We start from the raw sequence: 16,926 nt of genomic DNA, 5'->3' as shown, positions 1-16,926 counted from the left end.
ATTTTCGCAGAATCGCACCATTGTGACCTCCTATTAAATGTTCTGGGTTTCCCATAGCAAAAAATGGTCTTTTGCCTGATTCTCATAAGAGTGAGGGTATCATTTTGTGAGTGAAGTGCTCACAGTATCTCTAGTTTAATTATACTATAATTACAAATCAAGAAAATTACTTTGAAGGCTGATGGGCAAAACAGACAAGGTAAAACTGTAAAATCAGGTCAAAAAATTGTACAAATTCAATACATTTTCAATGGATCTAAAAGGCCTAAGGATCTAACAGGTGCCTCAGTCAGTAGCAATCAGTCATTTCCCCTTTAGGGAATGAAGAGGGGTTACTTAATTTCACCAGCAAGTGATAATCTTTCAGGTGCAATTTGAAACTTTCCTTTCTTGTTAAAGATCTACACACTATTACTTGTGTCAGTTAAGTTGGAAATTCATTTATTTTATTTAGCAAATAAAATTATGAAAATGCTGTAAATTACACAATTGAAATGGAACATTTATAAAGATGTCAAATTATAATCATTCATTTTCCTGTTAAGAAAGTGATGGCTCTATTACCTATTACACAATTTATCATTTCTGATACTGTAAACTGTTTGACGTAATAAAATTGTATTTTCTAAATGTCTTCTCCAAATGTCTTCTGACCAGTTTATTTAATGCCTCACATACCAATCTTCCACACAAAATAATAAAAAAAAGGGGGGGGGGGGGGGTCATTGTAGAAATATGGACTTTCGAGTCTATTCACTGTCTATCTTGAATAAGATTTAAATACTAAATAAGATTACAACTTTTTAACATCATTTATTCTAAGGAGAGCATTTGTATCTTAAATTTCTGGTTACATTGAGTTACTTTGAAAGAGAACACATTTAATAATAAAAAATGTATTAGAAGGCCATAAAATATAGAAAATTAAATCAGAAGCAAAATATATTATTGCGACAGCAATGATACTAATGTGACATAGAAATCAAGGATGAAGCTTTATATTCTCTATGTTAGAGTCAAGAATGAATTGTATCACATAATTTCATAACAATTGTGACATTTGTTATTATTCACAATTTCGACAAGTGAACATTATTATTAAGGCATTGAGTAAAAATACACAATACAAAAATGCCACGGAAGACGTACAACTTCCATTATTAATGCTCGTGACGTAAAAATTCATGAAAGACAGGTAAAGTGAAAAACATCAACAAACATGTTAAAACTACATACATAACTTATAACAAAATGTTAATCATTATATTACATTTGTTGGTTAATGACAAAAACAACAATTTATTCATTTGTTAATTTAAGTACCTTCCTTCAGCATGCTTGTAATCAATTAATGGTACTGAACATAGACTAGCTTATTTGAGCGTGTTCCATTACAAGTATTCAAACATTACTTAAGATGTCATACTGCTTCACAATCAAGAAATCTAATGAAGAAAATGCCCATTTTTTTATTTTATGAATGAAGAATTCTGAATAAATGTATCATTCATTAATACTTAACACAGGTAAACATTACCGTATATACTCGCCTATAAGTCGGTTTTTTGGGAGTTAAACTTTGGTCCAAAAACCGTTGACCGACTAATAGGCGAGTTATAAAAATATTGATATTATAGCGGGTCAATCCCTCAATGTAAGCTTAAAAAATACAACCGACTTATAGGCGGACCGACTTATAGGTGAGTATATACGGTACTATTGCAGATATGTGTTCTCTACAGGCAAAACAAACAGAGCTTTTGAGAATCCTTTAAAAAATCTTTTCTGCTCATCTGACATCTCATGTTTTATTTTGTTTTTGTCTTTTTTTTTGTTGGTATATATGATGATAACTTTATTCATAAAGCAATGAAAACTTGCCACTAAACACCTGAGCAAAATATTTAGTTCCTTTCTTTGTAAGATATTAACGCAAGGATACAGAGTCTTTCAATCAGAGTAGGATCACCTGCAGACTCCCACTATGTTACACATGTAGGTCAGAGTAACTATAGGTGTCACCCAGCAGCTGTGTTCCATTCAGTATAGAGCCCCTTCTCTTTCACTGGCCATCTATACACAACAGCGAAGGCCAATAATTGTGGGGATTTTTCCTCCCTGTTTCGCATGTTATTTTGTGTTATGCTATATTTGAGTCAAAAATCTTGTTCTAGTTACATGTAATACTTAACAAAATAAAAATAAGCTCTTCTGCCAGGATACATTTTAAATATGACAAATCATTTAACGATTATGATTCAGTCATACAATATACAAAACAATTACAAAAAAATATTTCAGTTCCTGCTCGCTGAGTAAACATTTGTTGCATATGTAACTTGGCACATTGGCACTGATTTTCACATAATTGAGTGAATTATAAAATGGCTTATAAAATAAACTTGCAATGATTCATTTACATGTGTAAGCAAATAATGAGATTCTTAAATGAGAAAAAAATATCATACAATGCATAAAATGAAAATATATGTGAAGATTTTATCAACAGCTCTTTGAGCATCCCCTTGATTAAGGAAAAATAATGGTTGCTGGAATGCATTTCTGAGACAACCATTGAAAACCATATTAACACAGGTTGTAATACTTAACAAGGAATGCATAATTTGGTCACGAGGTGGCATAACAGTTCAATGACCTCTAACGAATCCTGAGATATTAAAAAACATTTTTTTTCTGTGGAACACATTTCAAGGAAAATATCATTAAATTCTATGATGAACACACTTTTTAGGTGTTAATTTCGTATGGTAGAGTATATAAATTTCCCAAACCTGAAGTGACGCAATGGTAAAGCTAAGTCTTAAAAATTTGGCAAAATTTCACATTAGAATAGTATCACATCTGCACTTAAACAAGATCCCACTCTCTTCTGTGGTCCTCACTCATCCTTAGTCACTAGTACACCGTGAAGTTCCTCATTAGAGGTGTTAACAAGTCTGTATTCGTTTTGAGGTGGGGAGACCTCCACCTCCAGATGCTGAGGATCAATCTCCTCCACTTCCTCATCCTCAGTCTCGTCTTCACCTTTGGCCTGGGCATCAATTCTTCCCTGAATTGCTCTTCTTAACTAAATATCAAAATTTGTGCTTGTTTTGATTTGGATGAACTAATAAGATTTTGACAATCTTTTCAAGTTAAGAAGCTTGAGAGAATTCAATAGTCAAAATTTACGCAGGTATTTTCATACACAAATCATTATCATGGATGCTACGCACTATTTATCTGATAAATATAATACTTGATGTATAAAACTTACTTCTTTTAATCCCACCACACCTACAAGTCTCCCAGTGTTGGTTACATAAGCATGATTTATTCCCAAGAGAGAAAATAATGAATGAACCTACAATACACAATTAAAAAAATTAAAGAAGCACATCAAAGTGCCTGAAAAAAAAAACCATTTTAGGTAAAACCATTATCAATTTTTCTGTAGTTGTTAGTCACTAGTCTTAGAATACTGAGCATGGTACCTTGTGTAGTGATGTTCTCTCCACCAGCTGGAATGGGGCGGGGTCTATCTGAACTCCCTCCCATTCTATTGGATCTGTAAGTCTTTGCTCCTCCCACTCTTCTTGCTAAAGACAAAATTCAATCATTTGTATTTTTCAAAGAGTCAAGATGGAATTTAGAATTCTTGTTGAGATGGAACTAATAATACATAAAAGCCTATGCCACTATGACTACTTTTTTGATACTGCAGAAACAAGAAATTTTATTGGGATAAAATTTCTTTGTGATTTTGAGATCTGAAATGAACTTGAGGCAACTTAATTAAGTTATTTCAAAGAAGACATACTGAATACATACCATATAAAAAATTCACATGGGATTTATTTTCAATGACAAATGTTATCAAAGAAATAAACAGTATTTAATCTCTGATAATTTTTTTTTTCTTTTACGATAAGTACTTTTTTTAATGTGTAAAGAGTTAGCCCTCACTTGTTCTTTAGTAAGGTTCTTGATCTTTACTGGTTCTGGAGGCTAGTGAAAAGAACAAAGATATTATTTATGATACCATCAAACAACACAGAAAAAAAAACCAAAAAAAAAAAAAATCATTATTTTTTTTTTAAAGATAACTGAATATACAATTACTTACCAGTCTTACTTTCTTTGCCAGATTAGTAAAGCTACTTTTCTGTAAAAAGAGAAATGTAAAAAATACATTTATGTTTTCCTTTAAAATTTGTTAAATACGTAAAAACCACTTTGTACTGAGAAGGCAATCTACATAGTTAATTTATGTATTTTGACCCTCAAACTTACATCAATAATATACGGAGCATCTTCACAAATACTCTCTTTTTTGGTACTGGCCAATTTTCTGTAGTAAGCAGTTATTTCAGCTGAAGAACAAAAAGGATATTGAATCAAAACTTCTGACAAATATTGCATTATTTGTCAACATTGTATGTAATGAATTAAAAAAAAAATCAATGAAATGAGTACATGATGGTGATGCTGATGATAGTAATGTTGATAGTACTGTTGATAGTAATGATGATGCTGATAATAATGTTGATGGGATTGTTGATGATGTTAATAATAATGTTGATAGTATTGATGATGATGTTAATGTTGATAGTAATATTGATGTTGATTATGGAGAACTTACACTGAAGATTAGTTTCGCTGTTGGCTCTGTCTGACAGAGCAGATGATGAAGATGATTTTTTGAGGATAGATCTGAGGGGTAACTGTAATGTATGATATGTCTGTCTCTCCTTCTCTGACTCTAATGAGGAAGCACTGGACTGAAACAAATATCAAATAATACAAAGTATAATTTTGCAACTATCTACAGTATAAATTTGTATTAATATCTTTTGTTTTTTATCAATACTGTAAACAAATTACAAAGTAACTTTCATGCAGTGAAAAAAGTATTTATGACCATCCATACTCACAAGTATTTTGCAATGTCATTAAGTCGCTAAAGCTTTTGTAATTTCATTTATTGAAATTCATAAAAAAAGGTTTTTACACTAATTGCCAAAAGTCGACACAAATGAGAATTCAATAAATATGTTTAGTAGAAAATAAAAGTTTTTTTTTCATTTATCAAACTCTGAAAAAGATTTACTGTGTGATATAGTTTCAGAATTTCCTCCAAAAGTTCTTGATAAATTTTAGTAGCCTGTTTTTTCCTCTTTTCTTAAGTGAGATGATAAACATTTTGAATTGTACTATACTAATTAATTCTCACCAAGGGACACTAAATTTAGTACTAAATAGGGCAGAGTTAAGTTATTTTTGTACCAGTGGAGAAAAGTTTAAGGTAAAATTAATTAAACTTAACACTGCCCTTTAAATAATTAATCTCTTCCTTGCCCTTCTAAAAAGATTTGTTTCTGGCAGTCCCTACATGACAAATAGACACTCTACATTACAGGGGTCACATAACTGCTGGTATTTGTCTATTTCATGTCTTGCCTGTCCCTATTACGTAAAACATAGTTACATTAAAAGTCAATGTTAATCTATTTTTTCCCTCATCTCTTCATTAAATATTAATCATTTTCAGTCTGTGTCAGCCTACTGATCCATAACATTTTCATAATAAATAGCAAATAAAGAAGAACAAAAAAAAAATTCTTGTATTTATATTTGTACCATTGTAAATGCACTTCAATTTCTGTAATTTCACCATCATTTACTTGTTAAGTGAAATACTTGAATCTTGATCCTGAAATTAGTTTCTCAGATTCTTAAAATTCTAAAGATAAACCTACAGATCTTGGCATTGAGAATCTGCTTGGACTGGGTGTCCTGGACCTCTTTTTCTCCTCAACCTTAGACACGAGGAACCTGGACTTTTTCTGGGGGATTATGTTGATTGTTGGAGGTGGAGTGATAGACCGTTTGATTACGGACACATCAGTCATAGAGGAAGAGTTACTTCTCCTTGATTCGTTATCCTCGTCATCACTTTGTATAAATATTTTTTGGTCTTTGCTGAGATGAACAAATAAAACTCGCTCCAGTTCAAGTCTTTGTATAGAACCAAGCAGAATCATGGAGTCTGGAATACAGTAGAGTATAATACAAATATACATTGACATCTTCAAGCAATCATTTGTGTGTTCCAAAACACAAAACTAAAATATTTCAAATATTTCAAAATTCTTTTCAATATTCGGGTGCAGTATTGTGGAACAATTTACCTTTAAATGTAAAAATGTGCCCAACACTTCAAAATTTTAGAATCAAGACAAGAAAATTTATAATAGACCAATGATCAACTTAAATTTAAAAAAATGTATATCTGCGGACTGTATCATTAATTTAATATTGCATGTATTGTTAAAGTATATTGTGTTATATCACTGTCGAATGTATTATTTATCATTGTGTATTATTGTAATTTTATAGAGGGCCTCAAGGAAGAATAGTGCTCGCACTAATTGAGTTACCCTCTTTAAATAAAGTATTATTATTATTATTATTATTATTATTTATGAATATAGATATCTAAACCTCTGAAAACTGTTTTGATCTCTTGAAGCTTTACTACAGTCCTACAGACTATGAGTTATATCAAGTCACCTGTATTATATAGGGAATGTATTGCAGATTTACGTGTCACCTTATTTTCATGAGAAAGCTGTTTGGTATTTATAAGCAAGAGAAAATTTTCATGAATTCTAGTTATTGTTGTCTGTAATCCCTGTAAAAATGTACATGTATGCCAGAACAAAAATTTCGCAAGCAGACAATGTTGCGTAATTACATGAAAATAAAGTTCTTGCAAACAAAAAGTTATTTACTGTACTATTAATATTATATGAAAAATTCATGTATATTTTTTCCTTGCTTTGTATCCTCAACATACAAAAGATAATTTTCATAATAATAATGTTTGTTAAGAAAAATTGATCCAACTCCAGAGTCTCTGTGATGCCATATTTTTACAATCACAATCAGCAACATTTTAATAAGAGATGAGTGTCTATTCAAGTAACAGCAATTAAAATAATACCCTTGACAGCAACTGTTCTCATCAACTGTGCTTAGAAAACAGCTGTTGTATAAAGGGGTGTTAAACTTGCTATTATCCTCAAAACTAGTAAATATAGATACATGTATTTGTTAATTTACCTGGAGCATCAACTAGAGGATAGCTTTTGTAGTTGGTAGAGGTTAAAAGTTCTCTTAGCTCTCCATAATTTGCCCTGAATGAAATACTGGCCACTTCCTTAACCATGATGTCTTCTATAAATACTTTCCAGGCACTGTAAAAAGAATTTAATACAATGTGAATTATAATCTAAACATGTCCAAAAACCTAAGCATGCTTACATTAATCTTTTTAAATGGAAAAAGAAATGTCCAGAGGACATGAAGGCCCCAGAATCAAGTATTTGATATATGATGTTAAATATCAGAATCAAGAAATATACTGTAAAATTACTTAAAGTCATACTCTCAAGATTTAGCGCAATTGTCCTCTTCAATTGATTAGTGCAATATCAATTAGCACAAGAGTCTTTACAAGGACATTTATTAGTTTTAATCATATTTAAGCATGTATATAAATTAGCGGACAGTATGCAATGTAAAAGGTGCGACAATATCATTACTGCTAAAATAAGTAAGTTTACAGTAATTGGGTCCATGTCAAAAAATACAGGCATACTGTAAATCAATGGGAACCAACCTTAAAATAATTTTAATATATGTATTCCCGGTTCTAGCATGATGATTTTAAAAAATACACCGTGTCAAAAACAATTCAATTGTCCATTCTTTCTCTTCACATCAAGAGATGAATTTTTTTCTTGGTTACATACTTTGCTTTTGCAGATACAATGTCTGGGAGATATGGTAGCTGTTTGAGTTTGATGATACTGTCATAGAAGGAGGGCTGGAATTTCCCAGCCACAGCATTGGAGATTAACACTGCAACCTAAAAAATACAAAAATTTCTCCTATAAAACCTCCAAAAATATTAAAATGTCATTAAACATCCCCCAGTGTAGTAAAACTACTACTTACAACTGCTGGAAGTACATGACTTATTTGACCTGTGACTTCAAATACAATCACTGATGTTGAGATAGTCCGAGTGACTGCCCCTGAAAATGAGGCTGCTCCTAAAGGTAGAGAAAAAGAACACATTATACACTGATATTCATTATCCCTTTGTTCTTTACAAGCAGCATTACAATAATTTATCTTCAGTATATTGTAGAAGTGTAAACATCACTCTGGTCACTGACCTACAACAGCGTAACCTCCCGGTACAATTTTATTGATGATGTCACCAGAGGGAATCCCTTCTGGGAACCAAGCTGCCATACACTCCCCTGTCAGACGACCAAAAGCAGCTCCTAAAAAAAACCCAAATATTCCTCCATTGATTGTATCACTCCAGCACATTCTTTAATACATAAATTTATTTGAACCTGGGTCTTTCAAAATAAATTTTCATCATGTCATTCATTTGTGTATAATAAAAATGACTTACCCACTAAGAAAACTGGCACAAACACACCAGCTGGAACTGGCATAGTATTACAGAAAGCTCCAAACCCAAACTATAATATACAAATGAAAATCATAGTTATTTTCTCATCTTTACTTGAAAATACTGATTTGTGGTTTACCATGTTCTAATTCTCTCAGTTTTTGTAACATACATTTAACACTACAAAGATGACTAGGTTGACATAGATATTTGTGCTGCCATGTTTCCAATGGCTGATGATTTCTTCATCTCTCAGTCCCTCTGCCTGTCCTGTTGTCCATGTGATGTTACTGAACAGTTCATTGATTGCTTGCTTGGATGTCAACTACAATAAAAGAATTTGTATCACACTACAAAAACTTATAATAAGAGTCCAATCAACCCATTGTACTTTTTTTTATATCAAACTTCCATTCCATTTTTTTCCTTCCAAAAAAAGCTTTTTTTTTTTTTACTAAAAATATTTTTCTTAATGCGTAAGAAATCTTCTCTTATCTATCATTTGTAAAAAAAGAAAAAAATGAACAAATTTCTTCATTTTTCTAAATAAAAAAAATGTAATTGCTCCTACATGCCCTGATGTTATGTTTCCTTACCTCGCCTGCGAAAAACTGACCCAAACCAAGAGGGAATGTTAAAGATGAAATCACCAGAGTTACCAGACCAGGGTAGATAAAACGACTGAAATATACAATGACAATTATCAGTACATTATAAAGGCCATTTTCCTCTATAATAATATTTACTTTTAAGAAATTTGATTTTCTTTTTTCTAAATGTGTTCTATTTTAAACTGCAAACTCACTTTTTTTGTAAGAAATCTGTTATTTTGCGATGTCTTCTAGTGAGCAAAACAATTTTTCGATGAAACAAAATAAAAAGTGCTCCTGCTAAACCACAGAGCACCCTGAAAAATTGAAATAAGGTATTCTTAATGTAAACATTAAAAAAAAAATTAATGCATAAATATATACAATCATCTAACATTTTTAAAGTGTCAAAATGTCATCATTTCATAAATTGGATCACAAATGCACGAAGGGCATAATTAGTGTGTGTGAGTTTGTGTGTGTTTTGATCTTTACTTTATTCATTTCAATTACAGATCAACACGAAATATGGAAATCATTATCATATGTTTCTTATAACGAAATTGACACTTAATTATGAAGCATAAGGACCATTGCAATGTGGAAAAGTATATGAGTCATTTAATTTATGTTTTTCTGTTAAAAAAAAAGAAACTATAACCTACCCCATAATAGCAAAAACAAGCAGTTCAAGAACGTCAAAGGGGAAATCTGTTCTTAGAGTTGTTTTGAAAATAGCTGTGAGAGTAGCTATTAAAAAAAAGAAATTACTGTAATTAATTTCTATAACAATATTTTAACTGAAATACCGTATGATTGTGTACTTTACTGTGTGAAAAAAAGAGGGATACTGTAAATCAACTAAAATTCCACACAACTTTTAGTATGAAATCCATCCATAACTATTAATTTTCCTGACGGAGGATACAATTTCTATATACATGTATATATTAAAAAAAAGAATTTATACATATATACATAATTAAATAGACAGCAAAAATATTTGTGAGTTAAAGAAGGTTGCAAAACTTGCAAATGTTTACAGTAATTCCAACAAGAAAAGCCTCTCTGTAAAAGACTTTCCAGTCTCCGATATTCTTGCTGTGCAAACAGCTATAAAATACATGCTTACTGATATAGGTAAAACAATTCAATTTGCTGGGTCTTCAAAGAATCCAAATGCATATACTATTTCATCCTGAAAATTTGATCAGATTTGAAATATATCACTAGTATTTTCACTTTTCAAAACTTGCTGAATATATACCTTCATTTTTAAACCAGATGGCAAGCATTCTTAATGTGACAGCCCCACACACAGCAGAGAAGAAACCTCTCCAGTAGTTTCTGACAGCAAAGTAGGTCGCTGTGACCTCAATACTAAATAACACACCTACAACAAAAAATTATATCGATTCATGAATGAAGATTCAGTCATGTTTTCTATCATTAAATAAGAATAAAGTTATAGTAAATAAAATAAAAAATCTCCAATCTGAATATTAAAAGAAATCTTGATATTATAAATATTGTCATCCAAAGTTGTGCATGTTGACAAGGTAGCTGACAGTGCATAGCAAAATGACATCTAAGCTAAGGATTATATTCTGTATAGAACTATAAATTATGACATGCCTCAGCCTCTGGTTCAGGCATCAATCTTCATACTGATTGTCTGACAGAAGAGCTGGTACTACCTGTCTGCTCTCCTAATATTGAACCAATATCTAACTTGAAGTTTACAATACTCAGATACTAGACATGTCATCATTCATACTTTGTTTTGCAAGCAATTTCGAAAAAGTGCATCAAAAACATTGTACATGTAGTTGCAATCAGCATACTGAACTGCTTGTAATGCCTCTCCAAGATAAGCAATAAATCTCCAGATAATTTATCTCCCTGTGTCATGTTCAGAATGACAGATTTCTAAGATGTGACAGTTATTGAAACTCTGATGTAAGGCCATGCACCAGGTAACTCTTAATACTGTATGGGGAATACTAGCAACTTCCACGAAAACAAATACATCAAAATCGGTGGAGTCAGAAAGCCAACAGGCAACAATACTACAGATACCTTCCATGTCGGCATATTAACTGCATGATTCACTCCCCACTTAGAGGCAGAAAAAAAATGTTAAATAGCTTTGAAATTGATTTACTGGGCAAAATGTAGGAATCAAAACTCTCCCCTTCATTACCCCTTCCATAAATTAAGTTGTACTGTATGATAGTTTTTATACTTTTATGGGTATACTTAAGGGTACAGTTGGCCAAACTGCATGGATCCTGATTGAGAAAAAAATGTGTTACATTTAATATATGTAATCTGTCATGTATCCTACTGGTAGAAATTTCAATACCGCTTTTGCTCTAAGTGCACTTTAAGTGTACTTATGTAGAACTTTGAACTACAATGATAAAACACTTGTCAAGACATTGACCCTACTTTATTTTGTCAACTGACAGACCATGAAATTGAAGTTCACATTAATAATTTTTTTTTTGTAAGGCATTGTTTATTATCAAACCACTTCCTTAAAAATTGTGCTACTGCTAATATTTAGTTTCATTTCATGTAATTAAAAATAAATGAACTGTTGATGACAAGTATATATAATAGCATAATCTACTCAGTAGAGCTCCTTCTACAAATTCAAATTTCACAAAGGAACATGACATCACTGCTTCTCTTACATCCTCCTCTCCATTTTGTGTTGTACCCTGGTAAATCTGACACAATTATTGCATTTTTTAAATATATGTAATAAAGATCTGAACCAACAAAGCTGCCGAGAAATGAATGAAAAATTCCAGAAGACATTTCCAATACTTTCAGTTCTAAATCAATTTAAGTATATGGATGTTAATCATGTTATTGTTTCTAATATCAAACTTTCTATCAAACTCCTGTATGACAGTGCAGGAAAGTATCACTTCATAATACAGTCAAACCTCGTTATCTCAAACTCGAAAGGACCGAGAAAATACTTCGAGATAACCGAGGATTCAAGATATCCAGGGTAAAATATTTAAGGAATAAGCAGTTGGGACTTCAAAATCACTTCAACATATCCATGGTATTCAAGATATCTGTGTTCGAGAGACCGAAGTTCAACTGTAATTATAAATATTTACCTCCAATAGGAGCTGCAAAAGTTGCTGCCACTCCAACAGCACAAGCTGCAGCCAGCATCTCTGTTCTACGGGATTCATTCTGTGAAGAAAAAGGAAACGCTTACTTAGTGCTATCTCTATAAACATTCTCACATCCAACCAATTATACAATTCTTATACTTTAAGCCAACTAGTATGATCAATCCTAGAAAGATGAATTTTTAAAAAATCTGCATGCACTTATTCTTGAAATTCAAATAAAATTAAATTTTCACTTACTTCATATATTCCTTTAAATGTTGTTAATTTCCCCAGTAATGTTGCAACAATACTAGCAATGTGTACAAAAGGGCCCTGAAAAACATTTTTAAAAGAAATCATTAAATTCAGCAATAATATATACAGCCATGCAAACATACTCTTAGTAAAACATACAAAATATTCATCCCAGTAAGTACTTCTATGACCCTCATACATACATGCTCACCCAGTTAATCTATATAACACAAAATGTATTTTTAACCATGTCTCAGAAAATTAATTGATTTATGAATGATAAAGAAGACAAATTTAGAGAAATATATCTTTGATTTGAACTGAAAGGCAAATTAATGGGATCCAATGGGTGCTTATAGGGCAAATAGAACCAAAATGAAGTCTTAAATTCACCTTCAAATATAACCAGCTGGTACATGCATGTGCTTTCTGTTCCATTTTTGATTGTGCATTACATTATTACTGTTGGTTTTCAATCATTGAAAATTTTAAAATGACTTTCACGGAGACCGTGCACACACAAAAAATGTTCAATTTTAACCCTCAGTTTTCTCAAAACAAGAGGCCCAAGGGCCTTAATGGTCACCTGAGTATAATGCAACAATTTAGAGGATCCATAGAGAGTAAAATGAACTGAAAGGTGAAGCTTTGTTGCCCAAAAGCAAGAAAAATGGGGTGATCAGGATCAACAAATTAATTAATCTAGTATTCATTAACAGTTCATAAATTAGGTTCTAATCTGTTCCCCATTTATCACTATCACAATACAGTATATTAACAAACTATCAGTGCTTCTGTACTATTTTAATTCCTAGTTGAGATCTCTTACATTGGCCTCTCTTGGTCTTTGATGAACATTTAAAAAGACAAGTTATTTTTGTCTCATTTTTATTTATCTATTACTTACAAGTCTACCTGATCATTAAAACTATGAAAGTACTTTTTGTCTTATACATTAAAATTCTTGCATAATTTTCTTATTCTATTAACCTTTTAAGTACATTATTTACAGTGATTAATTATCAAAACTAAATGGTAAAGGGAAATAACTCCTCTCAGTAGAATACAAATTAATATATGCCAGCATCTTCGCTAGCCAAGGGCTTCTGATACGCTACTCTCCTCATAAGCCCTTGGCATACGGTGTTAAAAAAAGTTGGGATTTTTTTCTCAAGTTGTGATTGGAGTTAATCGACATCGTTCGACCAATCAGCATGTTTTTTGTAAATGACGATATTTGCGTTCGGGATATATCTTGACTCTTTAATATCGGTAATGTAAAACGCAAGTAAACAATGATCCGTAGGATAACATGCCATTCTATGAATAGAAATGTGGTGCCATCCTATTTCTAAAGCAACGTGCAAAATATTTGATTAAGAATCTATACTGAAGATGTAGATTTGCATTTTTACATGTTAAAATAACAAATTAACATAACTCAATTATTCTTTAAAAACAAAATTTTTTAAAATACGCTTTTTATTTCTGTCGATGACGCAATCTGTGCGTACCTGAGGCCTGTTCAACAGAGCGAACGTTCGCGAGCGCTCGCCAAAATTCCTTATCTTTCCAACAGAAATGTTCGCGAGCGCTCGCGAACGTTCGCTCTGTTGAACAGGCCTCAGGTAAGAATCATGATCACGTGACAAAAACAATCCCGTCTTTTGTCAGCACCGTATGCCAAGGGTTTATGAGTAGAGTAGCGTATCAGAAACCCTTGGCTAGCGAAGATGATATGCCAGGACCAGAACACTTGACCAAATGGTCCAGATGTTCAAAAATCTGGTAAAAATACTCTTCCTTATTAAAACTTTTACTCTTTTTGCCCCTGATATGCCCAGGTGCAGAGAAGATTTTTAAAGAAATAATGCATTTTTATTACAGATTCACTATATTATTAATAGAGTCCCCCCTCCCCCCTCCCCTGCAAGAAACACTAGAGCCTCTCACCCTGGGACCAGAAGTTTGCCCATCATAAGTAATCACTTTGTTTATCTGCTTAACACTAAGAGCAGACAGGATTTTAATTATAAAACCCAGGAGTAGAGAAGAAGGTTTTCAAAGAAATAATGCACTTTCACTATATGATCTATATAATCCTGCCCTAGCAGCAGAACCCCTGACCCTTGGGCTATGAATTTCACAATTTTGGTAGAGTCACTCTTGCTTATCATAACAATGTATTTAATTTGTTTCAATAATACCCAAGAGTAGAGAAGAAGATTTTCAAAGAAATAATGCACTTTCACTATATGATCTATATAGCCCCGCCCTAGCACCAGAACCCCTGACCCTGGGGCCATGAATTTCACAATTTTGGTAGAGTCATCCTTGCTTATCATAACTATGTATTCAATTTGTTTCAATAATACCCAGGAGCAGAGAAGAAGATTTTCAAAGAAATAATGCACTTTCACTATATGATCTATATAGCCCTGCCCTAGCACCAGAACCCCTGACCCTGGGGCCATGAATTTCACAATTTTGGTAGAGGGCTAAATGCTTATTACAATCATGCCAACAGTTTGACTGCTTGATGTCCAGGAGTAAAGTAGAAGATTTTTAAAGATAGCACTAATTTTGATGGTTTTAGCCCCACCCCTCAGGCCCCAGGGGGGCAGGGACCATGAAATTCACAATTTTTGTACCCCTTCATCCATTGATGCTATATGCTAAAATTGGTTGAAATTGGTTCAGTGGTTCCAGAGAAGAAGCTGAAAATGTTCAAAAGTTTATGACCGACGGACGACGACGGACGAAAACAGATAGCAATAGGTCACCTGAGTGACTCAGGTGACCTAAAAACTAAATAAAGTTTATCAGTTCACTTAAAACATTACCCCTTGGAATGTATTTTACTCCAGTGATGTTTCATGCTTTGCTTCAAAAAGTACAAAAGAAAGAATGACAGAAACAGACACCAAGCATTACCTAAATCATATATCAACTCAGGTGAGCTTAACGGAATCATTAATTATAGCTACATTTATTTTATCCTACTTATTGGATCCTTGAATTATTACCAGATAGCAATGATCTGCCATATTTATATAATGAAATAATTGTTAAGTCTGTACTCTGGCAGTCATTAATTTTTGAGAGCCTATCACAATAATTACAAAAGCAATGCATCAAAAATGCTTATAGCACAAAATCTCATAATTTATTATAATGATCCCTCAGTTCTGTATAAAATCTGAAATGGCATTTGAATCTTAGCTAATTTTAAGCTTCAAATTTAAATAAATTAAACCTATACACAATAGCACTTGGAATGTTTCTTTATATATCTCTAGAAATTTAACAATCTGCATTGAATTTAGGACCCAATATTATGTGTCACAGATGTGAGAATTTGTAATCAAACTTGATCAGAGCTAGGGATGCACAATTTTACATTATATACTGGTATATCATGATTTTTTGAATTGTGTGAAAAATATTGTGATATGGAGACTAAAATACTGCTATTTACTACTGTGGAATCATTAAAATTCGCGGGTACAGATTTTCATGGATTGTTCAAATTTTTGCTGGTTCAAAGGGAACGTAATTTCATGTATTCACTCATATCTACAAAAGGAAAGATGACTCTTAAAACCCCAATTATTATCGTTGATGTAGGGTACCCACAAATTCCACAAATATTGAGCCACCACGAAATCAAATGATTCCACAGTATTAACTATTATAAATTCCAGAAATAACTGATTTTCCTGTTCAATTTGTTTCAATTATAATGACCAAATTTGTAAAAAGAAATGTAAAACAATGAAATCCTAGCACTAAACTGAAAAAAAATGTGAAGTTATGTTTTCACAATATATTTTTCAAAAAATTATGGAAATTCATTTAAAATCATATTAAAAATTGTGTGTAAAAAGGTATCAGGATATTATTGTGATATTTTTGGAAAAAATGTGATATATCTTGATACAAAATTTACACATCGCCTAATCACGCAGAGACACTGAAAATTTCAAGACAACAACTTTATTATTACATTTTTGAATCTTACAATTTTTTTTGGTAATTATGCAAATGAATCTTGTTCTGATGGGAAACTGTGTAATAAAGTGATGAATGGCATGCGATACATTTTTTTTAACATTTACTTTACCTGCATATAATACAGTGTACAGATAAGATTAATAAGCAGGATATGAAGTCAACATAAATTTTCTGCAATATTTGGAATAATAACCTAGAAAATGTACAAATTCATACTGGGCCCTTGAACCATGTTATCTTAATTTCTCTTTTTTTAACCTTGACCTTTGAGTAAGAGAAAAAATAATTGTGCATGTTAAAATTATACTCCGATTTTACAATCTGAACAAATAAAAAGTTTAACATGATCATATTGACCTATGAATAATCTCAAAATCGACTGGTGTGTTCCTCTTAACAATGTTGATATATGTAAAAAGAGTGGGGTTTTTTT

The 16,926-nt window shown here is 32.0% G+C and overlaps 1 protein-coding gene across 4 annotated transcripts in view; it reads right to left on the bottom strand.

The window, feature by feature from the left end:
- Positions 1 to 797: 797 nt before the first annotated feature.
- Positions 798 to 16,926, bottom strand: part of LOC133172637 (chloride channel protein 2-like) — a 29,906-nt gene continuing 13,777 nt past the window's right edge. For all 4 annotated transcript variants that reach the window (XM_061307575.1, XM_061307574.1, XM_061307576.1 and 1 more), the window contains 20 exons: positions 12,483 to 12,557; positions 12,225 to 12,303; positions 10,352 to 10,477; positions 9,750 to 9,834; positions 9,300 to 9,401; positions 9,091 to 9,175; positions 8,667 to 8,819; positions 8,495 to 8,564; positions 8,247 to 8,357; positions 8,023 to 8,120; positions 7,818 to 7,933; positions 7,126 to 7,259; positions 5,760 to 6,049; positions 4,643 to 4,781; positions 4,294 to 4,373; positions 4,127 to 4,165; positions 3,967 to 4,008; positions 3,495 to 3,599; positions 3,278 to 3,364; positions 798 to 3,088 (listed from right to left, as the gene is read on the bottom strand). In XM_061307575.1, the coding sequence (XP_061163559.1) occupies positions 2,900 to 3,088; positions 3,278 to 3,364; positions 3,495 to 3,599; positions 3,967 to 4,008; positions 4,127 to 4,165; positions 4,294 to 4,373; positions 4,643 to 4,781; positions 5,760 to 6,049; positions 7,126 to 7,259; positions 7,818 to 7,933; positions 8,023 to 8,120; positions 8,247 to 8,357; positions 8,495 to 8,564; positions 8,667 to 8,819; positions 9,091 to 9,175; positions 9,300 to 9,401; positions 9,750 to 9,834; positions 10,352 to 10,477; positions 12,225 to 12,303; positions 12,483 to 12,557 (2,205 nt within the window). In that variant the 3' untranslated portion in view covers positions 798 to 2,899. The remainder of the gene's footprint in view (positions 3,089 to 3,277; positions 3,365 to 3,494; positions 3,600 to 3,966; positions 4,009 to 4,126; positions 4,166 to 4,293; positions 4,374 to 4,642; positions 4,782 to 5,759; positions 6,050 to 7,125; positions 7,260 to 7,817; positions 7,934 to 8,022; positions 8,121 to 8,246; positions 8,358 to 8,494; positions 8,565 to 8,666; positions 8,820 to 9,090; positions 9,176 to 9,299; positions 9,402 to 9,749; positions 9,835 to 10,351; positions 10,478 to 12,224; positions 12,304 to 12,482; positions 12,558 to 16,926) is intronic.

The sequence above is a fragment of the Saccostrea echinata genome, unplaced genomic scaffold, assembly GCF_033153115.1.
Source record: "Saccostrea echinata isolate AGI-Se365-2 ecotype Australia unplaced genomic scaffold, CSIRO_AGI_Sech_v1 ptg000054l, whole genome shotgun sequence".
Classification (NCBI taxonomy): Eukaryota; Metazoa; Mollusca; class Bivalvia; order Ostreida; family Ostreidae; genus Saccostrea; species Saccostrea echinata.
This window is presented reverse-complemented; position numbering and strand designations above follow the sequence as displayed.